This window comes from Carcharhinus amblyrhynchos, chromosome 2 (genome assembly GCF_965287045.1).
Source record: "Carcharhinus amblyrhynchos chromosome 2, sCarAmb.v2.hapA, whole genome shotgun sequence".
Classification (NCBI taxonomy): domain Eukaryota; kingdom Metazoa; phylum Chordata; class Chondrichthyes; order Carcharhiniformes; family Carcharhinidae; genus Carcharhinus; species Carcharhinus amblyrhynchos.
In genome coordinates, this window is record NC_137325.1 from 52,579,155 (window position 1) to 52,606,039 (window position 26,885).

At 39.0% G+C, this 26,885-nt stretch overlaps 1 protein-coding gene across 8 annotated transcripts; it reads right to left on the bottom strand.

Moving 5' to 3' along the window:
* Positions 1-342: 342 nt before the first annotated feature.
* On the bottom strand, positions 343-26,767 carry LOC145354343 (heterogeneous nuclear ribonucleoproteins A2/B1-like). 8 transcript variants are annotated; one of them, XR_013888846.1, is made up of 12 exons: positions 26,571-26,767; positions 21,666-21,779; positions 20,320-20,466; positions 18,765-18,975; positions 17,101-17,202; positions 16,787-16,861; positions 16,647-16,709; positions 10,776-10,886; positions 7,466-7,585; positions 4,829-4,901; positions 3,050-3,258; positions 343-1,111 (listed from the first exon to the last, which is right to left on the bottom strand). XR_013888846.1 is itself a non-coding variant. In XM_080205540.1 (11 exons), exons 1-10 carry the CDS (start codon positions 26,574-26,576, stop codon positions 4,852-4,854), a joined length of 999 nt encoding a protein of 332 aa, XP_080061666.1. In that variant the 5' UTR covers positions 26,577-26,767; the 3' UTR covers positions 343-1,111; positions 4,829-4,851. The 8 variants fall into 8 exon arrangements, 3 of the variants coding, with proteins under 3 accessions (XP_080061666.1, XP_080061654.1, XP_080061687.1); XR_013888845.1 differs by having other exon boundaries at positions 3,050-4,454; XR_013888849.1 differs by lacking the exon at positions 7,466-7,585.
* Positions 26,768-26,885: the final 118 nt, after the last annotated feature.

Consider the following 26,885-nt stretch of genomic DNA (forward strand, 5'->3'; position numbering starts at 1 on the left):
AACAACTTCTCATAAAGGCATAATTACTGTGTGCAATGTTGGCCACTTTCAATAAGATTTTTAATAGTTCATCTTGCTCTATTTCTCAGATAAGTGGTTTTCAACTTTGAATGGGTTTATTCATTTGACCTGCAGCAATGTACACAGAGTATATCTTTTAAGTTTTCCAAATAAGGTATGATGACAAATCAGGAAAACGACAAATTTATTGGTGTATTTAACTGCATCATAGAAGTGTTCACTTCATAAATGAACAAAGAAAACCAAAGATTCATAATGTGAAGGGAATAATTGGACAGTTTGAGTGCAAGGAAAATGATCCAACAAAAATCAATCACAAAATAATTTGTAATTGGTTTATTATACCAATCTCTGAATATACGTGTAGTTAAGGACCATTGTCCTTTGAGCACTGCAGTAATATTGCACTTCCATCATTTACTTATTTTTCCTTATAGTTCTTATGATTCCATATCCAACTTCAGACCTTCAGTTGCCAAGATTACATGTTTGAGGAAGGCTGTGGCAGTAAAATTTAAAGTTCAACTTAGAGTAAGAAATGTTTCCTTTTGTTATTCAATTAATTGAATCACTACCTGGGTTCACTCCAGCACAACCCAGTTTGAAAAGTATAGAAAGTTTTGGAAGAATCCTGAATGCAAACTCTATACACAGAAATTGTAGACCAACTGGTTCTTAAATGATACTGAAACTTTAATCTCCACCACTCTATCCAGGAACCTATTCAATATATTGATTACCTATTGTGTGAAGAACTGCCTAACCCAAGCTCTAAATTTGCCTTTTGAAACCGTGGCCCCTTATTATACTGTTGCAACTTTAGCAATTGCCACATTTACTGTTTCCATGCAATTTATCACTAATGCTTATCATTTTCAGCCATACAGACTCCAAAGAAAGAGTAACAAGTGAGAAACTACAATAAAAGCAATCGGGCGAGTGAATTGCCACATCCCTTGAATTTTATTACTCAATTAACTACCTTCTGATCAAAACTACCTTTAAAACCTGACACTGAATGGAAAACTATTTACTGAACTCAGCATCCTTGTCAAAAACATCCACAATCCATTGAATCCCGTATCAGCTCCTAGAAAGGGAGAAAAAAATTATCACTATCCAAACTTAAGTTTCATATTTCACAGAAACGAACAGTGAAGAAATTAAGCAACTTCAAATTATTAATTAAAATCGATTTTTCTGTAGTGCAGATCCACAAGCCAAAACCCATACACAAGACTTGGATAGCAAGCATGAGGAGAAATTTCTTCAATAGGGTTCCGAATCTTTCGAATTCTCCACCTGGAGGGCTGTATTGCTGAGTTGTTGAAGGCAAAGATCATTCGCTTTTGAATACTAAGGGAATCGCAGGATACAAGAAAATCAGGGGGGAAAGTGGAGTCAATATTTAAGATCAACCACGAATTTAATACATGGCAGAGCAGGTTCATGGGGCTCTGTGGTCTATTCCTGCTCCTATTTTATGTTCTTCGTGGGGAATTTGATCAGAGACTATCCCAATCAGACCTGACCCTTTATTAATCCAACAGCCACTATTAGAACATTTCCAACAGGGACCATTGGTTAACCAGGGAACAAGAACCACTTGCACCATCGTAACCAAGCTAACTGCGATCAGCAAAAACTAGTCTAAATTAGAGAAGAAAGTAGCAGAGAGCACTGTTACACTTTCTGATTCTATCCATGCCCACCCATACATCTTTTACAGCTCAACTCCAATGCCATTTCCAATATATAAAAGCAAGTTGCTGTTCCTGAAATCACCAATGTTCAAGATAAGGTTCATCAAACACAACACCTGAAGATCAGTTTTATTTCACAAAACTTAGAAACACACCATAAGAAATATCCTATGTTAAATAGGAATAATAATTCGAGTCAATGGGGACCACACAAGTTTCTTACTAAAGAATCTTCTTACTAATGCAGCATACTAGAAACCTCTAGTTCCCTACAAACTGCAAGATATCCTAATTACAAAATACCATTTAAAACATCAAACATTTGCCTCAAGAGTCCATCTGCCAGCTCATAATCCCTGCATGTAACTGTGCATGCTGTATTTACCAACTTAAGTACTTTACACCATTCCAGTGACATTACAGATTGTCATTAAATCAATATATTAATTAGATTACCTGCAGATCCTCACATAACGTCCCCCAAAATCTCATTCCTAGGCAACCATCTGCTAGATACGCATAGGGAAAATAGGAACCAGGCACACGTCTTAACAGGAATTGCAGGGAAGGAAACAAAAAAAAGACCAACACCCCCGCCAACATAGTGGATAAGAACAGTAGGTTTGAAATTTGATAACTGGATTTGTTGTTTGAGTAAATTTTCCAGGACCCGACCGACGTTAACTCAAAGAGCAAGTGAAAATAAAAATACAACTACAAAAGATTTAGCACTTTTGCCAGCAAAATGCAAACTTGGCTGAACATTTATCTGATGCACGCTTTGTTTTTATTGAATTAGGGTACTGCAGCTGTTTCTTCACTACTGACCTCTCATTTTCCGATCTGCTTAAATTTTTCTAAATCATGAGCACATTAAACATTGAGAACACTGGGACACATACTTAATGCAGAATAGGCCCCAGCCAGAATCTAGGAGGGAATCTATCACTGGAAGACAACTGGATGTAAACGCTCAGCTATTTAATCAATGGTGTGAAATATTTTGTCTGCTCGAGCAAAATCTATATTTACTCATGTTTGAGTGATCAAGATTTTGAAAAATTACCAATCGTAATGTAGACTTAAATATACAATAAGAGTCAAGTTTTAAAGAGGAATATTTTCATTACACAAAGTTCTCTTCATATGCTATGTTAACAATGCTCCAACACTAACTTGACTTTATTAAATTGGCAAGCGCTAATTTGTGCTTGAAATTTTGACATGCTGAACCCCTTCAGTGCAATTCAATTATTCAAAAAAAATCACAGCTCATTTCGAATGTTATTCAAATTAATGCATATCGCTGTGTTCTGTACACTTACCTACTCCAGCAGAGAACAAAACTGATCATGGGGCTTATAGCCTAGATCACTGCCCTCTCCACTGTGATTTCAGTTTCAGTGCAGCTCAGACCAGTTGATAGAGGTCAGACGCTGGCTGAGGATGGTTCTGATCACATGTGGAATGAAGTCTGGCAGCTCACAGTTTAAGATCCAGTGGACAATCAACACCCACCGTCAGATACTATAACCTTAAATAGCACAGAAAAGGTAAATAGTTAGGCACAAAGAAACCACGAATTTTTAATTTTGTGCAGATTTTAACTTTGCACAAAAGGGAACTGGTGTGGATCAAAATCCCTACAGACCAAGAATGTGGTGCTATTGTGGTACTATGGAATAAATTGAAAATCAAAAACAAATATTATCTGCTAGCTTGCTATGTTTGCATTGGCTACCTCTTCACTTCTGTAAAATAAAAAGACAATTAAATAATATCTTACTTACATGATGAAGTTTAACTGATGTTTAGCTCTATTCTGCTCTACAAGACCTCTGTTTGCGTTGGCCTCCTCTTTATATTTACTGCAGTTAAAGCTTTTGATGCATGAATATCGCTCACTTTTAAAAGAGTGCTGGCTGAAATTAGGCTTCTTTGTCCAGACTTCTTGTGCTAGACCTGTTTTCTTGAAAGTGTAAACCACTTGCTGTTTAACGCCGGATCATGCCTTTCCTGGCCGATGAAGGAGCTGCTGTATCTACAGGATCTAAGGATCTTTCCTTCTTGCAGAAACCACTCAGTTCTAGCAGTTTTTAAATTGAGGATTTGAAGATTCATCTCTGCAACTTTTGTCTGTTTAGCAGTCCTTGCATTTCCCTGGCTGTGTCAAAGACTGAGCATTTTACCCACCCATAACAAATCTACCTAAAAAAACAATTAGACACCCCCTTTTCTTTTTTTTTGGGATTTTATTAAAGTTACTGTGGACATACAACATTTTCCAAACTCTACACACTGCAGATATTGAACATAGAAAGACTGAATATTATAACTCCATGATCCTGGTTCATAGCTCTCAAAGTTCTCAGTGCATCTAGGAATATTTAAATGTTGAAAAATCCCCTCAACTCATAACAATTCCACATTGCAACTTATGTAGAACACTACAAAGATACTACAGCAAAGAAAATTTTTTTTAAAAAGCTAGAAATCTGTCTCCAAGGCATCTTTACAGTCCTTTCTCCACATCAAGAGTCCGCTCAATTAAACAATCCCAAGAATTGACAAAATGGTTTTCTCTGCCTGTGCTCTGGAGTCTTCCGTCATCTCACTGCCTTTTTATGTTCCGCTGAGATAATTTTTTTCCTTAAAATTTTGCTGAGAGAATAACCTGCAGCTGTCCTGTAAACTCTGGGCTCTCATCCTCCCCTATTTATATAGTGATGCCTGTTACAATAAAATAGAGGTAAATAGTAAGCAGCAGTTAATCATAAAAATCCAATGTTACTATCCATTTAACATTGTAATGGTACAAAGTCCTTAAGTGGTATGCTGAACGAACCTTATGTTTTCTAGAAAAACGTTACTTAAAATAAATTGTGGCTACATTATTCCTCCCCAGACAACTTGCTACAATTATGAATAGTTGTGCATATCTAATTGGGTTAAGGATACAAAGGAGATGCAACTCCAAATTATTACTTGAAACCTAAGAGTCTAAGGATTCATATATTCAACAAAATATTAGAAGTAACTTTAAAAATCTCTGCTACTGGTACTATACACAACAGTAATAAATAATAGGAATTGATCACACTTACCCTTGGAATGGGTTTTTACTGAATTAGTATCTGTTACGACCAAATCCACTACCACCTCCACCACCATAGTTCCCTGAGATCAAGATTATATAAAATTGCATCAGGATAATTCTATTTTAATTCACTACAAAACATTAAAATTGCTTAATTTTGGTACAATATTCCACATTCTTACTGTTATTATTCAGTCACATGCCAGAGTTCAAACTCAATTTGATGGAGAAAATCCACTGGGATTTTGATCACCACGATCTCATGAAAACCATATGGTTATCTGAGCCTACACCAAGAACTATAGTTTGGAATTTGTGTTAATTCCAACAAAGGCTTCGCCCTTAGATAGACCACATTAATTTAAATTATCAACACGTTTTAAATATGGCTGGACTTAAAAGCACTGCTTCCAAGATCTATACGGGCCATAACAGGACAAATAAATTTTTGTTTTAGCTGGTATAGAACTCTTGACTGGCTTTAAATTTCAGCTACTTCTCAAGGATGTACAGTTAAATGGGATTAACTCAGGCTTTACTGAAATATTAAAGTAATTAATGAACAAAATTTCAAAACATTTTTAGAAAATATTGGGCAATGCCTGATAATTTCAGCATTTGGTGCTCACACAACATTTAAAAAGTGATTTGGCACTCCCAAGAAAGGTGAGAATGGGCTCTTGCAGAGAGGTTACATGAGGAAAGATGCACATTTGTGAACAAAATTCATACTGATATTCAGAATCACCGAAGTAGAATTATCAAGATATATGGGGTAAAGCAGATGCAAAAACAAAAATCGTTTACAACACGAAGGATTTCAAGAATGAATCTGCCAATTGGAAGTACCAGTTGTAAAAGAATTATTTCCACTAAGACATCAAATTTCACCTGTCACAGGCAGGTAGAACATGCTCAAAACCCTGATCCAAGAAGCTAACTTTCTCCAGTTAGCTTTCCCCCTTTTTTGAAAAGTGGGAGGGGAGAAATTCAAAATTAAAATTCTCATCCATTGCAAGTTTCCACTTGCTCAATGCCAAAGAGATATTACTTCAGAAATTATGTAGTGGGATCATTTCTAAAATGTAAAAAAGGCACTCTATTAGATACGCAACTGTCAACAATGCATATGGATGCATCCAGTGCATTTAAAGGAAGGAATTTTTATTTATGGGTGCAATGCAGATATTGATAATCAGCAAAAATATAAGAAACTGCTACTGACTAAACTATACTAAATCTGACTAAGCAAAGAAGCCGAGTATCCATCAATCCTTTAGTTCCATGTTAATATTCATGTTTCTTTTGTAATAACATTCATAAGCGAACCAAAGGAAAACAGTGTCCATAGTTAAGAGAGAGCAACTGGAGAATTAACTTCCAATTTTTCAGCTGACCTTGAAGTATGTTCAGATATATTTGAACAATTCCTTTTTTTTTTCGGAAGAGAAACATTTTTCTCTTTGCTGGCCAATATTGTTTATTTCAGACATTACTACATTATGGCTATATTGTGGTTACCAATTGCAAATTAACTATGACTAAAGCTAAAATTTAAGCACAGACTTGATCCAATTAAAAATTCACAAGTTTCTTCTTATCCCCAAGAAAATCAGGGAAAATTTCTAAAAGGGATTTTTATAGTAAACATAGAACCTTCCAAACCGTTGCTACCCACGTACAATCACAAGTAAAAGAATCAAGAGCGATGATTTTACTGCAATTGATCAGTAAATGTGCCATTCTAAAAATGGCAACAATGGACACCCCTGGAGTACAACTGGTGTTTACTTATTACTACCAGCTATTTGTAAAGCACAATTTCAACGCAATGTGCTCTTTGTATTTGAAAACTAAACACCCATTTATGAGTACAATGGAGATTACACTTAAAACCCATCTACCAATATAACTCTAGGAAGCTGTTACCCTGTTTTGGGCATTTTCATTTACATTATACAAGGGAAAGTACACGTATGCCTGATGAGCTAAGGTGTTGTAGTACTCCTATCATTAGCAAATCAGATGATCCTGGGCTGATTGAGGGCAGAGAGTGGGGGCAGAGAAAAGAGGAAATGAACACAGTTTCCATACATGATGGTCGTCCAGTGATTCTTGGATGATGAACAACGCATGAGGGCAGATTGTCTTAGCAAGCTCCTCAGCAGACCAATTATCTGCTGCCACTTATTGTTTACACTCATCAGTCAAGACTCACTTGGCCATGAAACTATCAGTACCTTAAATCAACAGAAAAATGGAAAGCGAACAAATGAATATCAACAAATTAAACAAAGACAAGGTAAAGCTGTTAACAGTCCACAGGAGCAAAAAGGAAAATTCTAAGGCTGTTTCAACAGGCCCAATGTTTGACTCAAGGCAAAATTCACAAGTGATTCTTGAATTGGGTTAAACTATATTGCTGTACCAGAATGGAAAAAAAGTTTTACCCTGTCTGCCCAGGAACACTCAACCCGAATACTTAAACGTCAAAAGCGATCAGAGTGTTTCTAATTTTCCAACATTTTTTAGCCTAATCAAGCCGAAAGATGTAAAATAGGTAAACTCATCACTTTCTTTTAATTTAGGAGTTCTTTGAACCTCCACTACACTGCTTTCTGCCATACAGTAACAAAAAATATACCTCCATATGGTCCACCCATATTTCTTCCTCCATAGTTTCCACCTTTCATTGGTCCAAAATTAGAGTTCTGATGATGGTAATTTCCAAAATCATTGTAGTTACCACCTCCACCAAAATTTCCTAGGATACAAAATACACTGATCACCAAGTGAGTTATTTAATTCCTACATATTCTATACTCCCATATGAAACCTTCACTGTTCATGCAGAAATGAATCTTCACTGTCCTCATTCAAATATTACAACCAAAACTCAATTTTAATTTCTTCCTACATGATGAGGCTGGTAACGTAATACTTATGTTACTGGACTAGTCACCCAGAAGCCTGGACTAATGTTCCACAGACAGAAGTTCAAATCCCACCATAACAGCTGAGGGAATTTAAAAATCCAATTAGATTTGGAAATTTAAGCTCTATCAGCCACGTAAGTGACCATGAAACTGCCAGATTGTAGTAAAAAAACCATCTGGTTTACTAATGTCCTTAGAAAGGAAATATGATGCCCTTACCCAGTCTGCCCTAAACAGGACTACAGACCTTTGGAAACAGCCCTCCAAAATGGCCAAGCAAGCTACCCCATTGTATCAAATTTTTGCAAAACAAAGTTAAATAAAGATAAAACCAGACATAATACCCACCATCAATCTAAACACAGGATGTAACAAAAGCATAACAGGCCACCCTGCAAAGCTCACTAACACCCAAGGATGTGTGCCAAAATTTGGGAGAACTGTCCCCACTTTCTAGTCAAGTGGCAGTTCAACATAGTTACCAATGTCTTAAGATTCTTCCATCACCCATTCAGCATCAAGATAGGCCCACCAGAGGTGGTAGCACAGCAGTATACAGATGAGAGGATGTGCTACATGCCCTCAACATTGATCTCATAAAGTCTCATAGCAACTGAAGTCGAAAGGAAACCTCTGATGATTACCACCTACTGCCATCCCTCAGCTGATAAATCAGTATTCCATGTAGATCATTAGGATGAAGCACTGCCGATAGCAAGGACATACTCATGGTGGAAGCCTTCAACAAATGGCTTGGTAGCAACATCACTGACTGACCATACCAAATCCTGAAGGACATACCAACAATGGAATCAAATGACACATACTCAACAATAACCTACTCAAGGGTGCTCAGTTCCAGTTATGCCAAGGCCATTTGGTTCCAAATCTTTTGATTTGATTTATTATTGTCACATGTATTAGTATACAGTGAGTACTGTTTATGTGCTATACAAAGCATACCATACAAAGGGAAAGAAAAGAGAGAAATCTCACTACAGCACTGATCCAAATACGGAGAAGAACAGAATTTCAGAGATGAAGTGAGTGACTAACTGTGACATCAATGATCCCTGGTATAATTGAAGTCAATGAGAAATAGGGGAGAAATGCTATAAGGCTACAGTCAGGTCTAGCACGAGAAAAGGTGTGGTTGTTGCAGGCTAATCATTTCCAGTGATGTCCTGAGCTGAGGAGTTTCTCAGGGCAGTGCCGTAGGCCCAACTATCTTTAGCTGCTTCCATGCTCTTCCTTCCATTGTAAGTTCAGAAGTTGTGTTAATAGTGTTTGGTTCCATTCAAAATTCCTTGGAAAATGAAGTAATTCTTGCACAGATGGAACAAAATCTAGACCAACATAGGCTTGGGCTGACAAGTGGCAAATAATATTTGCACCATACAAGTGCTAGACAACAACCACTGCTAATAAGAATGAATCCATACCTTTAACATTCAACAGCATGGTTATTTTAGAATAGCTCACCATCAGGTTCATCACTGACCAGAAACTAATCTGGACCAGCCATATAAGTACAGTGAGTACAACACCAGAACAAAGGCTTGCAATTCTGCAGTCAATGACTCACCACCCCCACCTCCCCCCAAACTCCTCAAAGCCTGTCCACCATCTGCAAGGCGTATGTCATGGAATACTCCACATATCTAGGTGACTGCAGTTCCAACAACACCAGAAGCTCTGCACCGTTGAGGGAAGAACAGCCGTCTCGATTGGCACCCCATCTGATGCATCATAGCTAAGTTCACCAGTAACTCACTAAGGCTATTTTGGCCACACTGTACAAATCCACCTAGAAGAAAAGGGCAGCTGGTGCATGTGATCACCATCTGCAAACTTCCTTCTAAGTCACACACCATCCAAACTTGAAAACAGACCACTGTTTCTTCCTCTTTGCTTGGTCAAAATAACAGTATTTAACAGCACTGTGAGTTACCAACACCATGCAGACTACAACGCCACAGCTCACCATTGTTTTCTCAAGACTGGTAAAGGACTGGCAATAAATGCGAGCGACACCCACATCCCATAAACAAGTAACTTTTTTGTGATTTACTACTGAAATATTTCCACTGTTGCATACAAAAATCAATTGTATGCACAGATAAGCAAATCCAGAATACAAGCATTCTTGTAGGATATTAATGAGTAATTTGCCAAACCTTCAGTTGTATAAACTTACATCATTCTGAAAAAAAATATGGTGCCTGGACTGGTGATTGCAAAGTTATTCTTCTTCCTTTTCCACTCTAGCTCCAATATCTGTAATAAGCTAAGTCACTGGAATGCCATCCCATAATTAGGAGAAGACTGCGAAAGATAAATGTCCCTGGATCACCCTCCTGCTTAAAACTTCTGTAGAAAAACTGTCATATTTTTGACAGGGAGAAGTCAAGAAGATGACATGCAGTAACTCAAAGTAGTAAACACAGATCTATTTCAACCAGCCTTGTACTTGTTTAAACAGTATGAAAATGCACATTGGAAGACATAAATAACTTGCGACAACGCCCAAATTCACACATTCAAACTTTATGGAAGTTCTTATTGGAACAGCAAATTTGCTATTTTGATTATAGGGATTCTTTAGATTTTTGAGAGTATTTTTCCCCCTTTAATTCAACTAATGCCTGACCCTTTCTCATCCACCTCATAACTAGCTGCCAAAAGAGCAAGTGTGATCCAGGGATATCTCTTATTTCAAATCTTTCTTGCTCTTGGGTTCTCTTCTATACTGTGTTCCCAGCCTCCCTGACAATGCTAAATTTCAGCAACAAAATTTAGGAAGCCACGTTAAATATTTGGCAACTGTATTAGGCAATTGTATTCAACAATAAGCAGGAAATACTGCCCTTCATTACTAGCCTAAAATCAAAGGTTGTGCACCACAATGCACCAAATGCCGCAGTAATTGCCATAATGTAGCTCTATCATATCACATACTTCAGAGTGACTTCATAAAAATCTCAAATTTCTCAGTAGTCGTAGCAACAAAGTACTCACCACCATAATTTCCACCTCCATCATAGCCACCACCATGGTTGCCAAATCCACCACCAGGGCCTCCACCAAAGCCTGGGCCTCCACCAAAACCAGGGCCTCCAAAGTTACCACCTTAAAACAGAAAAAGCATACTGAAAAGGTTGGCCAATTCATTTGGATTGTTTAAGGATGGTGTGGGAACCCAAGACTACACAATAGTCTCAGATAAATTTGTTTATTGAACAAATTCCTGAAGGAACTCAAGTAAATGGAAAAGTTATGTCTGAAATTAGAATATGAAAGACACATATAAAATGCAGTTATTTTACAAGTAATTCCTATATCAGTTAGCTGTTAAATTTGTTTGAAAGCTTTAAAAAGTTGCATGTTGATCAAGCCTGGAAGAATAATTTAGTGCTCAATGAGGAGGTGAAACCCTGCATCTGAACTAAGCACAGATATTCCAGGTTAACATCTTGCAGATTAGTTTGCACATAGAAAATGAGAACTAGGACCAGGCCATTAGTCAGAAGTCTGCTCTGTCATTCACAATCATAGCTTATCATTATTATCTTCTACTTCAAAAACACCTTTTTGCACTCTATCTCAATTCTCTTACTAACCAAAAATCTATTGACTTCCGATCTGAATATATTCATTGAGCATCTACAGCTCTGAGGTAGAGTCCCAATACGTACAATCCTTTGAGTGAAGAGATTGCTCCTCATCAGTCCTGAATGACTAATGCTTTATTCTGACTACGACCACGTATCTAGATTCCACAACCTGCGGAGCTTTTTTCTCAGTATCTACTCTATCAAACCCCTTTGTGCTTTAGTGTTACCACCTATTATTCTTCCAAAGTGTAAAGAATATTTAAGAACATTGACCAAAATTCCAATGCAGTGCATTTTCCTGCTGGCATCACAGAGAATCGGGCTTGGGGGCTGAATTCCAGTCAGGCCTTCATCTGTAAATCTGTTCTACGCTAGTTACCAACAGGTTTCCTGATCCACCATGGCAAGCAATTTCAGAAGATCCTGCAGGAATTTCATGCTAGCATGAAACTGATTTTTGGAGTGAATCTTTGTTCCATTCTCTCCCAAGCAAGTACATTCTTCCTGAGGTCAGGAGAACAAACAATACACAGTAATTTTAAGTGTATCCTCACCAACACCTTATACTTCTTCAATCTTTACTTCAATTCCTTTGAAATAAAGTCCATATACCACTTACTTTCCTAATTGCTTGCTTTACCTGCACATTAACTTCCCGGTGATTCATGTACAAGAACATACAGACCCCTCTAACTATCTGCATTGCAAAGTCTCTCAGTGTTTAAAAATATTATCTTCTATTTTTCCTACAGAAATGGATAACTTCACATTTCCCCATGTTACATTTCACCTGCCATCCTGCGCATTCACTTAACTGGTCTAAATCCTTTACAATTTCACAGCCTACTTTCCCATCTAACTTTGCACCATCAGCAAGTTTGGATATTTTACCATCTAGCAGTGAGACTGAATGTAAATGGCTCAGGCCCAAGCACTCCCCTATTTATTATAGCTTGCTAATCCAAAAGACCATTCTGTTTTCTGCTAACCAAAACTCAATCCACCCAAACATATTACCAGCAATCTCATTTGCTCCAATTTTACATTTACAGCCTCATGCTTTTTAAAAATTTAAACACTTGACTTCCAGTGGTCCCTCATTCCATTTTCATAAATTTATATTTTCTAACTGAATTGTAATCATGCATCTAATATTTCCACCTTTGCCCTATAACCAATATCAATCTAACTGGTCCACTCCCTCCTTTCTGGATGAGCGGCTATATTAGCTACATTCTAATCTAGAAACCATTCGAGCCTAAAAAATTCTGGAAGATCAAAATCAATGCATCCACTAGCTTTGTCGCTACTTCTTCTACAACTCTCAGACATCGACCATCAGATCTGGGGATGTGCCACCTTTTTCCTGAATACTCTCCAGTACCAAAGTTCTTCCCTTTTCTTTAAATCCTTGGAACACCACTATTTCTGGAACGTTTTTGCCTTTTCTACCATGAAGAAATGCTGGTTAATTATCATTCCCTAACTTTATTTCCTAATGAGCTTCATGGAATTATTATAAAACAAAATTCAACACCATACCACATAAGATTTTATGATTTATAATAAAAGCTTGAATGAAGCATTGTAAATTAGGAAAGCGAGGTGGACAGCAGAAAGGTAAAGGGAGGATATTCCAGTGCTCAGGACCATAACAAGCAAGAACTGAGGCCACCAATGGTTGAGTGATTAAAATCACAGATGCTCATGAGATAGATAAGCATAGATATCTCACAGGGTTGTGAGGCTGAAGATTAGATCATGTGGGAAGAGGCCATGGAGATATTTGAAAACAAGGATGAGCATTTTAAAATCAAGACACTGCATGACCAAAAGCTGCCAACATAGGTCAGTAAATACATGGGTGATAGGTGAATGGAACTTGGTGCCAGTTAAGACATGTCAACAGTTCCAGCTGACCTTAATTTTAATGGAGGATAGAATGCAAGATAGCAGTATCAAGGGGCAGCATGTAGTGAGAAACAGTAAATAGTTTCCTAGTCATCCTTTGCTGAATTTTAAAATCTTAATCCTCAGGCTTACTACTGTTCTTGATAACTGTATAGCCTCTTCCTTTAATCTAATATAGCCTTTTAGTTTCTCTACTAGCCATGTTTGCACCGCTTTTGCTGTGATTTTCATTCAGTAAAAGGCCATCACTAAAGCTCAACTTGAAACTTCTTGCCAAATTCAAGTCATGGAACATATTTCAAAATTGCAAACAATCTGGATCACAAAACAAGAAAATACATGTACAAAAGGAAATTTGGAAACTTGAAGTGCAATATCATAGTGACAATTCAACACAATATTGAAAACAGAATCTACACCACCACGCTTAGTTACAGAGAATGCCACTACTCTTCAAATTTCCTAACCAAGTCAAAGGATTCTCCCATCCCGCTGTGCTAATTTTTAGTGCAGCATGCCAGGATATCGTCACGTTGGCCAATTCGCAGAAGCATTCGCCCCTTGCTATTATCTCCCAGCACAGATACTCAGCAGTACCTGCTCTACATCAGAAATCGGCGGGGTCTACAGTCATTTCAATATGATTAGCAGGCGCGGGACTAAGGTCTGCAGGCCCACCAACAGGGTTTAGAGTAGCTCCCCATAAACAGGAAACTAGCAACTTAATCCCACTGGAGTGAGGGGGGAGGCAATCAGAGCCCACTGGACATTGGCATCCTGGCAATGCCAGCCCATGCCCCTGTCACCGCTGAAGGGGCAATGTATCAATGCCCAGGGGCCTCTTGGCACTGCCCATTGGGGAGGGCCAAAGGGGTGGGAAAAATGAGGGATGGGGGTGTCTCGCTACCACTCTGCATTGGGATTGGTGGACAAAGGACAGTGATCAGGGCTGAGCCTGGGAATGGGTGGGGGGTGGCGAACAGCGATGGGGCCGTAGTGGTGGTGGGGGACCAGCATTGCAGGGCTGGCCAGCAATTGGGAGGACAGTGTGGGGCTGATGCATGTGCTGATCTTCGCGCTGACAGATCAGCAAACTGATTTCAGCCCTTGATTTTCATGAGATTCATGTTGATGGCCTCTGCAGTGCAGTGTGGGAGATTCTTCTTTGAACTCTCACTGAAAAAAGTAATAGGAATTACTCCAATTTTCATGCAAATTCGACACTTAGAATTTCTTCAGAAGAATTCTGGCCAAAATGTTTCAGCAACTCAATTAAAGATTTTGTATCTTAACAGTTAATGTTCTCCTCAGTTTTCACCAATTTATGCATATTTTAAGTGCAGGTGTTGTTAGTTAAGTTTAATTTTTCTTCATTTCTGCCCAATTTAAAAAAAAATTAACTCCTCGATAGCTCAATATGTTTATCCACAGAATAACAACCTTGCATACCAAAAGATCTTCAGGCTGTACCAATCTGTGTTAAAAATATTTGAGCAGTTAAAGCTGGCACCAAGAATCACGTCTTTTTGCAGGGACTGTGGGATGATGAAAAGTACAAGTTTACAACACAGCAGGAGGCAGTCATTTAGCCCATCATGTTAGGTTTCTGCCACAGTAATCACGATTAATCACTTTTCTGCTTCTTTATATTTTCCTCTTTCTAATCATTATCTAATTCTCCCCTAAAAATACCAGTCTCACAGCCTTGCTCACTGTGGTAAAAATTCCATGGTCCAACAATCTTTTAAGAGTAAAGCATGTTCTCCCAACATTTCTCCACCCTCAGTGAAAAGATACCCTCTTGCCACTGATGCTTAAAGAGTAAACTGTCTTACCTGGTTCAAATGTCCTCAAGTTTTTCTTTCCATATCATCCTGATGGAACTAACAGTAACATTTTATCTGGGGCTCCCAAAATGTCAAAGTGCTACAAATGCGCTCGAACTGAAAATTTGTATAAACTTGTACTTCTTACTCAATTACCATTGAACAAAACCCCATATTCTACCTGTACTTTAAGGGAATCATGTACTTGAACTCCAAGCTATATGATTCAACCACTTAAGTATCGTTCCACGTGTCCACGACCATTTTTAATTCCAAAATAATTGCCTCTCACATCTCCACATTAGCAGGCACCTGTCAACTGCATGCTCATTAAACTAACCCACCTATCTTTCTAAGTTACTTACAATTCCCCCATAACTTGTAAATGTTAGAACAATGACAGCACTTTAAAATACTGCACTGGCTGTAAAGCACTTGTCTTAAGGTTGCAAAAGGTCCAATTTGCCTTTCTGCAAATCCATTTACTTCTATGAATTGATTCTGTGCAAACTATGTTCAAATCTAATTTAAATACAAATACAAAAAGCCAATTAATCCCAACATTAACTCCTGCGATACCATGCCTTCTAATCCAAATATCAGCCAAGACCCTGGAAACAATGCCCTTTCAACAATAGTGCTATGGAATCTTTTACAGCCATCCAGGCAAGCAGGTGGGCCTTGGTTTAATATTTCATCTGAAAGGCAACACTTCCAAAAACGCAACACTCCTTCTGTACTGCACTGAACTGAACTGTTAGTAGGGGTTTGAGAGCCCAAGCTCTCAAATTTGAACCCAGAACCTTGTGACTCAAAAGCCAAGGGATTTGCTGCTTTTCTTACATTACAACGCAACACAATGTACACTTCAAAGTACCTAAATCAACGACAAAGCACTTTAGGAAGCTCAATGGTCACGAAAAATGGTGTATAAATGCAAACATTTCTTGTTTCATTGGTTTACTTCCCATACTATGTGCAAATTTATAAAAGAATTGATAAATTGTAGTCGTAGCATGCCATCCCCCACCCCGTGCACATACCATCAGAACTTGGTAGTCAAACTTATTCATTCTTTCTCAGTAATTTCTAATAGTTATTCTGCATCTTCATGCATACCACCTTTCTCACTGACATCATTTGCAAAATTTAAATTTTTTATAACTTCATCCTGAAGTCACATTTAGTGATCGTTTCCTTCAGTCAATTATTGCATCATCTTCATCTCACATGCTATATCCCTGGTTCCTGCCATTCTTTTCTTTCATGCTGCTCTCTATTAATGCTGTAAATCCTCAGTCAAGCTCTCAACAGATAACAATTCGACATACAATGCAAGTGTGTCTGGCATGCATAGCCACAGATAGGATAAGCTCAGTTGCACAGGCCCTCAAATAGCCTGCCCAAACAACTCAGTCATGAATAGCATGTGGGCAAAATAACAAGGAATCTATTGTACTATTAATGAGGAGTTAACACAGAGAAGGTTGAGGAGAGGAAAAACAATTGGGAGAGAAACGACAGTTTATATAACGTACCGCCTCCACCATAACCATTGAAACCAGGACCATCTCCAAAACCACGACCACCCCCATATCCATCTGCAACAGAAAATAAATTGTTAAACCATCTTAAAATAAAGAAAATTAATTAGTTAGTAAACACGTTCAAAACTTACTGGGGCTCCCAAAGTTTCCTCCACGTCCCATTGGAAAATTGCCACTTCCACGAGAGTCTCCTCTAAAGCCACCACCTGGCATTAACAATAGCAAAGTTTTCAAATTGAAGTAATGCTACTGAGAGGTGTCTTCACAAAATTGGGAAAGGTATAACATTACAAATCACAAACTTAGTGCCTATACCCACATTTAGGATCAAATCAACGTGTCTAAAATATCAACATTCCTTCTGCAATTTTGAACTACTCTCGTAAAAGATTTTCCCTGTACAGAATCGTTAAAAAAATTAATTGTCCAAGTTTAGATTACATACCTCCACGACCTGACCTGTTACTTTGTGCATCCAGTATTTCTTGCCGAGATAAAGCTTTTCTTACTTCTGCATTGTGGCCATTAACATAATGATACTTTTGAACTGCAACAGAATTTATAAGAGAACAAATACATTTAAGTGTAGCAACAAACATGATTGGTGCTCACAAATAAAAATGACGGATTATACAAAACCTCAGGCATTGTGAAATATTAAAATTAAAACATCAGTTTCGAAATACTGTTATTTACAGAGCTCTCCCATACATGCTAATTTGAGCAGATATGCTGAGCTAGCATAATCTGAAGTGAATCTTCTCAGAGCACATGATATCTGCTGTGCTCAGTCTGTCAATCTGCAAAATGTCCAAGTTTCATATTTAAATTTGTCCAAGGTATCAACTGTGTCCAACTCATGTTCCTTCAAAGTTATGCGAATTCTTTATTTCCTTTGCCCTACCACGATCATATCTTCAGTTGTCTAGACCCCAAGTTCTAGAATTCTCTCCATGAAATTCTCTTCTTTCTTCGGGCTGTTTTCCTTAGAAAGACGGAGAATGAGGGGGAGATCTAATAGAGGTGTATAAGATTATGAAGGGTATAGATAAACAGTGGTAAGCTTTTTCCTAGATTGGAAACAAATATTACGAGGGGCCACGGGCTTAGGGTGAGGGGGGGGGGGGGGGGGGGGGCGAGGTCTTTTAATCCACGGGTGCTTCGGTCTGCCTTGTTGTCCAACAAGGGGCAAACACACGGTGGGTCGTGCGAGGGCTGCTCTTGGATGTTTCGAGAGTAGCCTAGTGCTTCATGTCGTTAGTGTACACTTAAACTGGACCAGCTGATGGGCAACACGACAGCTCAGTGACTATCACCATTTGCTGTGCAGGTACATGGATTTGGGCCAGTGTCCACGGGAGTTTGCACATTCTCCCCGTGCTTGCGTGGGTTTTCTCCAGGTGCTCCGGTTTCCTCCCACACCCCAAAGATATGCTCTTAGGCTGATTGGTGTAATAAATTGTCCCTAAATTAGTCTCCCCTCAATCTGGTTTCCCATGTGGAGTGCCATAAGCATAGACAAAGGTCATAGGTGGAAGAGGGAACTCAATGTTAAAATGGCGGCGCGGGCTCATTGGGCCGAAGGGCCTGTTTCCCATGCTGTGTTGTTCTTTGTTCTTCCCTTTGAGATCCTCCTTAGTGACCACCTTACTGACCAAACTGAATATTGCTGACTTTACATCCATTTTTACTGTTTAATTACACTTTTGTGACATACCTTGAGATGTTTTTCCTATGTTAAAAGTGCTGTGAATACAAGGTGTGGTGTTTCAGACCAAACAATGTTTTCCCAGTCTCTAATTGCTTTCTGCAGAAAGCAAATGTTGTGGTTTCTTTCAAAAAAAAGGTAAATATCAACAATCACTTAACTGCCAGGTGAAACTGAACAAAGACAAAGGAATCTATCCAGAGCTCATTAGAGAAAAAGATTTCACTATGGTTGCCCACTTTATAGAAAAAGGTAACATGTAAAAACGCAGAAATCCTTAAATGGTTACAGGACAGAACACAAAACACTGAGGGTTTGGGTGCTTGGGGTAGAGATGGGTGGTGGCAGAGAGATCAGACAACCTAAATTAAGTAAAGCAGTCGGTTATGGAAGGTACTTACGGACTACTTTGTCAACAGGATCATGGTCATCAAAAGATACAAATGCAAAGCCCCTCTTTTTCCCAGTCTGGCGGTCCGTTATTACTTCAATAGTTTCAATTTTTCCATAGTTCTTAAAGTATGCTCTGAGGTGATGTTCATCAGTGTCATCTTTTATTCCACCAACAAATAGTTTTTTCACAGTCAGGTGAGCTCCTGGTTTCCCAGATTCCTAAAAAAAAATCAGGAACAGAAACTGACAATGTTACTCTTAAAATTAACCCAAATCAACATATGTTGGGGCATCAATATATACAATGTTCCTGAAAAGACAGAATTATTGCTTCCTATTTTTAATGGAAGATCACAGATAACCAATGGATGAATACAGGATTTGTCTCTAACGTGATGTATACTAAGAAATTATTTTGGACAAAACGGAAATGGGAGTTAGCAAAAGAAATTGCAGTCATCTTAAAAGAAAAAACCTGGGACACCATCTCCAAGTTATGCATCTTAGAAACATTTCACCATCGCTGCACACAAGGCCTTGATTGTGTAGTCACCATCATCAGTTTTTGGTTAAATAACAGTATGCTGTGATTTCAATTAAAACAAGTGTAACTAAGTATGGATCTAAGAGAATGAAGAAGTAGAAAAGCTTCATACACAAGTTGAGCTAATGAGGAAAATCACATCCTCGAGATACTCTAATGTTCTTGTTAATCAATAATCCAATTCAAAATGCAGGAATATACTAACATGACAAACAATGTAGATGTTTATTCCTGCAGGGGTCTAAATCTCCATTTGAAAGCAATGGAATCATCTTGGCTTATTTGCTCAAGATAATGCTATAGCATATAAAGCTGAAAGCAGCTGTCCCACAGAAAAGACTGCAAAACACTCAAAGGCATGAGGCCACAATATAAGCATATCACTTAGGATGAGCAATTTTGCCTCTCTGACCATTGGGTTCCATTGTTGAATACATTCATGGCTGAGATGAACAGATTTTTATAAAATGGCAGAAGAGATCTGACAGGCCGCACTGTCTGCTCCTGCTTATATCCTGTGACTTTTTGAGCAAGGAGCATTTCATTCATTATACACATTTCTTTCAACTGGAGATTTAAGAATTAGAAAATTATTTTGGCCACAATTCCAAAATGACTTTTGGGCAAACTCTGCATTCACTATTACACAAAGATTTTTTAAAGTTGATTATTCATTAGTCACAAGCAAGGCTTACATTAACGCTGCAATGAAGTAACTGTGAAATTCCCCTTGTTGCCACACTTTGGTGCCTGTTTCGGTCAATGTACCTAACTAGCATGTCTTTTAGAATGTGGGAAGAAACTGCAGCATCTGGAGAAAACCCACTCAGACACGTGCAAACTCCACACAGATAGTGACCCAAGCCAGGAATCAAACCTGGGTCACTGGCGCTGTGAAGCAGCAATGGTAACCACTGTGCTACCATGCTGTACAAGGGACATGTATAAGATGCTCTATGCTGTCCTTTAAATTTAACTCATTCATGATCCAATGTTTCCCCTTCATTAGAAAAACTTACTTCTCTTGCGACTGCTCTTTTAGGCTCCACTACACGACCATCAATTTTATGAGGCCTAGCAGCCATTGCATCATCGACTTCTTCAGGGGTAGAGAATGTCACAAATCCAAACCCTCTTGATCGCTTGGTCTGAGGATCTCTCATGACCTGCAAAGATCGTAACTTGTAATTTCATGCAGCATCACTTCTGAATTCTAGTATAAGAAATTAATATTTGTCATGGGTGGTACCCATGGATCGATAGGGTTAATAGTTTAACCTAGGAAGGTGTACGTCCAAGTGCTTCTTTGCAGGCAAGGGTCGACAAAAGATAAACATCACAAGATCAATTTCAGACAACCAACTCTGAATTTTCCTTGTCAAGGATAAATGATTGGAAAAAAAAAACAGCTTTAAGACTAGAAACAAAATAGCAGGAACTGGACTTGTCAGGTTTTTGGAATACGTGCACAATAGTTTTACAAAAACCAATCAAGAACATAAGAAATAGGAGCAGGCGTAGGCCATCTAGCTCTTTGAGCCTGCCCCGCCATTCAACAAGATCATGGCTGATCTGAAGTGGATCAGTTCCACTTTCCCACTTTCTCCCCATAACCCTTAATTCCCTTGTCTATCAAAAACCTATCTACCTGTGTCTTAAATATATTTAGCAAGGTAGCCTCCACCACTTCAACAGGCAGAGAATTCCAGAGATTCACCACCCTTTGAGTGAAGAAGTTCCTCCTCAACTTCGTTCTAAACTGCACCCCCCCGCCCCCCAACTTATCTTGAGGCTGTGCCCTCTAGTCCTGCTGTCCTTTCTGAGCGGGAAGAATCTTTCTACCTCTACCCTATCCATCCCCTTCATTACCTTATACGTCTCTATAAGATCCCCCCTCATCCTTCTAAACTCCAACGAGTACAGACCCAGTCTATTTAGTCTCTGTTCATAGTCTAACCCCCTCATCTCCAGTATCAGCCTAGTGAACCTCCTCTGCACTCCCTCCAAGGCCAAAATATCCTTGCGCAAGTGCGGCGACCAAAACTGCACACAGTACTCCAGCTGCGGCCTCACCAGTGCCCTGTACAGTTGCAGCAAGACCTCCCTGCTTTTATATTCTATCCCCCTCACTATAAAGGATCCATTCGCCTTCTTGATCACATGCTGCACCTGCAGACTGGGTTTTTGCGACTCATGCACAAGGACCCCCAGGTCCCTCTGCACCGTAGCATGCTGCAGCTTTTCGCCCTTTAAATAGTAATAGTAAAAAATGAATTTAGGACACACGGTTAAAGTTTGCAGATGACACCAAGATTGGTGGGCATTGAAGATATGGACAATATTTATATATGTTTTCAAAACTTACCACACAATCTGTAAGCTTCCCCCATTGCTCAAAGTGGCCTCTTAAATTTTCTTCAGTAGTATTAAAACTGAGACCACCTATGAACAGCTTGCGATATTGCTCCTTATCCCTGTTCTGGAGAGAAAGATTAATTGCTTAATTAGATGAAGTACTCATTTCCTTGAATACTGAGACAACCTGTATAGTACATAGATGGAGAGAGTACTACAATACCAGGAATAGAAAGACAGTAGCTCTGGAGCAAAAGCATATTGACAAAAGGTCAACTATTTTCTCAGTGAGTAGCCAGTGCAGTGCTTGACCGAGTTGATTTCTTAACTGACGAACTTGATAAGATAGATAGCTGAATACTTATTTGATGAAATATGCCCGTGTTTCCCCACGGCTGAACAAATCCCCTTACAGTCTTGATCTGACCTCAAGATGGCAGAGGGTGGGAGGACACTTTTCAGCAGTGTAAATCTTGCAACGGTTCCTTTACACTCTGCTGTTACTAGACCTCAACTTGATCTTATGATTGTAGACCAAAGTTCAGAGATATGTGCTTTTACAAAGACTTAATTAGAAATGCTGTCAAATAAGTTAGGAGATATCTTTCCATACTCAGGACCCACATCCACACCAGTGCTCCCTCAAACACTTAACCATGGCCAATCCACCTAAATCGGGTAGTTATAAAGGGTTGTTTTTCGAACTGGAGGCCTGAGACCAACACTGTGCCTCAGGAATCAGTCCAGTTATTTGTTATTTATAACAACAATTTGGATGAGAATTTAGGACACATGGTTAAAGTTTGCAGATGACACCAAGATTAGTGGGCATTGAAGGTCATCTTGGATTGCAATGGGATCTTGACCAATTAGACCAATGGGCCGATGAATGGCAGATGGGATTTAATTTAGATAAATGAGAGGTGACTCATTTTGGTAGATCGATTCGGGGCATAACCTACTCAGTTAATAGTAGGATGTTGGGGAGAGTTATAGAACAAAGATCTAGGAGTACAGGTTCAGTTCCTTGAATGAAGTCACAAATGGACAGGGTGGTGAAGGCAGCATTCTGATGCTCAGTTTCATTGGTCAGAACATTGAATACAGGAATTGGGATGTCTTGTTGAAGTTGTACAAGACATTAGCAATGCCACATTTGGAATACTGTGTATAGTTCTGGTCACCCTATTATAGAAAGGATATTATTGAAGTAGAAAGAGTGCAGGAAAGATTTACTAGGATGCTCCTGGAACTTGACGTTTGAGTTTTGAGAGATTGGGACATTTTTCCCCTGGCTTAAGGGGTGATTTTATATAGATCCATAAAATAAAGTGACAAATAATTTACCTCAAGATAAGCTCGAGGACATAGATTTAAGCTGAGAAGGAAGATACAAAAGGGTCCAGAGGGGCAATTGTTTCACACAATTAAGGTGGTCAGTGTCTTGAACAAGCTGCCAAAAGTAGTAATAGAGACAAGTACAATTTTGTCTTTTAAAAAGCATTTAGACAGTTACACTAGTAAGAATGGTATAGAGGAATATGGACAATTGAGACTAGCTTAGTGGTAAAAACTGAACAACGTGAATAGGTTGGGACGAAGTGCCTATTTCGATACAGTAAACATCTATGACTCTAGACAAAGGACAGCTTGAGACATCTCCCACAGGTCACAGAATCATAGAATCCTGCAGTGCAGAAAGCAACCATTCAGCTCATCAAGTCTGCAGCAACCACAATCTCACTCAGGCCTTATCCTCATAACCCCATGCATTTACACTTGCTAGCCCCCAACACTAAGGGGCAATTTATCATGGCCAATCCACCTAGCCCACACATTTTTGAACTGTGGGAAGAAATCGGTGCCCGGAGGAAACCCATGCAGACACTGAAGCATGTGCAAACACCACACAGATAGTGACCCAAGCCGAAATCGAACCTGGGACCCTGACGCTGTGAGTCAACAGTGTTAACCACTGTGTCACCGACCTGTTTGCTGAAACAGATCAAAAAGCCATTTATGCCAGATTTTAATTTGAGATAGTAACCACACAGATGCATTTCTACTATACATTTATTATTTTCACAGCAGGCGAGATCAATGTAAAAACTTAAGTACTAGGAAAATACTGACTTTTAAATTAATCCAAGTACACCAATTCACGTAGAATGGTTCATATGGTGTGAATCCAATTGCTTTAGAAAATGACTGGGATTTGGCACATATACTCAATTATTTTCTAATTGATGCCTGGGAACTCACCAGTGAGAAAAGTAAGATTTATGTGAAATACAAATACAGTATTATACACAAAGAATAAAATGAGAATATACCACTGGCACATTAAGTCATGAGATATACATATATATATGAGTCATTTTACCATATTGCATAATGCTAAGGTAAATCTGTATCCCACAAGACCATAAAATAATTTAGATAGGCTGAGAACAAATAAATTTAAACTGTCAAAGAAATTTAGATTAGTAATCACTCATCAGATTTCTATATACATTTAATTTCACATCAATTAACCGTAAAGCAAGCATTGCACAGATCAAAAGTATACATGATTTATAGACTGTAGATGCAACACTTTTGCAGTTTTTTATGCATTGAGGAGAACGTTTTTGATCTAGCAATCTCCTGTGTAAATCAGGCACAAAGCCCCTGAACAAACACAAAATCATATAATGTTCAAGGTGGTAATATCCAAATTCTGTATCAATTTAAGGCCATAATATGGAGATGCCGGCATCAGACCGAGGTAAACACAGTAATAAGTCTCACAACATCAGGTTGAAGTCCAACAGGTTTATTTGGTAGCAAAAACCACTAGCTTTCAAAGCGCTGCTTCAGGTGAGTGGGATTTCAGAGATATGTTGGGAAACCTGTCGGGACTTTAACCTGGTGTTGAGACTGCTTACTCAATTTAAGGCCACCAGAGCTAAATTAGGTATGCAGTGGCCTAGACAGCAAGAAAACTGTCATTTCAATCCCGCTTCAGAAATGCGGTACTCCACTAAAACAGGGGGCTGCAGTGATACATCTTGACAATGAAATTTCATAAATTAAGTTAGCCCTTAACTTTCCATGATCAATGTTTGACTTCCCTTACCAGAATTATGCTCTCACTTCTTCAGATATCATTCTTAGGGTAACTGCTATGTGGGCAGGATAGACTATTTGACGGACTACTTAAAGACCTAACATCAGATGGGGATTCTGGTCTTAGATTTCGAGTGATGCCTACCCTATGTCTATAAAGGCACTTGTTTATTGTACCTTTCAAGACCACCAGATATCCCAAAGCACATCACGTCCAATGAAGTACATTTTGAAGTCTAGCCACTGTCGTAATGTAGGAAGTGTGACAAGCCAATTTGCAAACAGCAAGCTCCCAATTGTAACCATGATCAGATCATCCGTTTCTGTGATGTTGATAAAGGAATATTAATCAGGATACCAGCAATAACACCTGTGGCTGCTCTTCAATAAGTCACATGGGATCTTTTACAGCCATGAGGGAACAGTCATACCATAGTTTATCATCTCATCCACAAGACAGCACCTAACAGTGCAGTACTCCTTCAGAGCATCAGCCGAGATTGTTGTGCTCAAGACATACAGTGGGACTTGAACCCACAACCGTATGACTCAGATATGCTATCAACTGAGTCACAGCTGACAAGCTAAATTTATCTCAGAATAAATATACTGCCCCATTTCTTTATTTTTGGCCTACAGTGTTCCAAGAAAACTTAACACAATCCCCATTGCTGGCACTGTATTATCTCAGCCTTCTGGCCATGTGGATTTAACAGCTTCACCAGTAAGTGGTGCTCATGTGGGGTGAATGTGTCACCTTTGCTCAAGAAGCAAGTGAGGAGCAAATCAATGTAGAATGGATGATGCTTGATGTGGGAACACTCCAATCGACCTTTTTCTTCTCAGCCTCCGTCTTAACTCTTAGCTTCTGATTTTTTTTTAAAGTTTACCTACCTCAAGTTTCCTTCCTTCCAAAGATCACTTTGAAGGTACTCCTGCAAGCCAGCCAGCCACTATTTACTTTCTTCTCTGCCACCTCTCCCCGTGATGTGGAGATGCCAGCGTTGGACTGGGGTAAACACAGTGAGAAGTCTCACAACACCAGGTTAAAGTCCAACAAGTTTATTTGGTAGTTAACAAAGTAAACTACCAAATAAACTGGTGTTGTGAGACTTCTCACTGCCCCTTACAGAAGCTTCAACTGAATATTGCACAGTCTAGAGGAAGACTTTAAAATTATTTCTACGATTCTTCTTTATTATAGACTACATGAGGGTCAAAAGCAGAAAATTATGGAAAATCTCAGCAGGTCTGACAGCATATGTGGAGAGAGAATAGAGCCAACGTTTCGAGTCTGGATGACCCTTCAGAGTTGGGGAAGTTGGTTGCATTTTTGGTGGCGAGATTCAGGGCATGAGAAAGAAACTCATCGGAAACATGGAAAGTTTTAGAGTAAATTTGTTGACCGTTTATTAAAAGATTGGGACCAATCGCGAAATATTCGGCGCATTCGCACTTCACAAAGAACTGCAGAAATCTTTCCCTGGATACCATGGGCAAACTGACAACAAATATGCCGTAAAAGAGAAGCGTGGTCTGGAAATGAGATGTCGGTGATTTAAATGTTAATGCAATGTTTTTGTTTTTTTTGTTTGGGGGGAGGGGGAGAAAGAGAGGCTATGTGATGAGGTTGTCCTTTGAATCCTTTACCCACCCCCGCCGCGGTAACGGTACAGCTCACGAACGGACTCCAATTAACTACCATTATCAACGCAATGTTTTCTTCAACCACCACGGATTTTAACTTTTTCATGATTTTTACAGCAAAAAAAAACACCCCATCCTCATTTTTTCCCCTATCCCTTACCTCCATCCTGCTCGAATTTTTTTAATTAAGGCTATACTTCAATTCGAGCGCTTCGTAAGTAACGTTATATCGATTAAAAAAATCGCGTTATGAGTAAAGAAAATCGATTGAAAAGACAAGCTCTACAGCCGCAGCCTCCCGAGCGCTGCTACCGTCGCCGCTCAACTCTTTCTAGAAGCTTCTCTCACCCCCACAAAATGGCCGCCCGGCCGTCACGTGAGGCCGATCTGTTAACGGAAAAAATGGCGACGAAGTCAGGTAGGATTCGAAAAAGCACCCCAAAATAATTATGTGCCACACTTCTGAAAAAAGAAC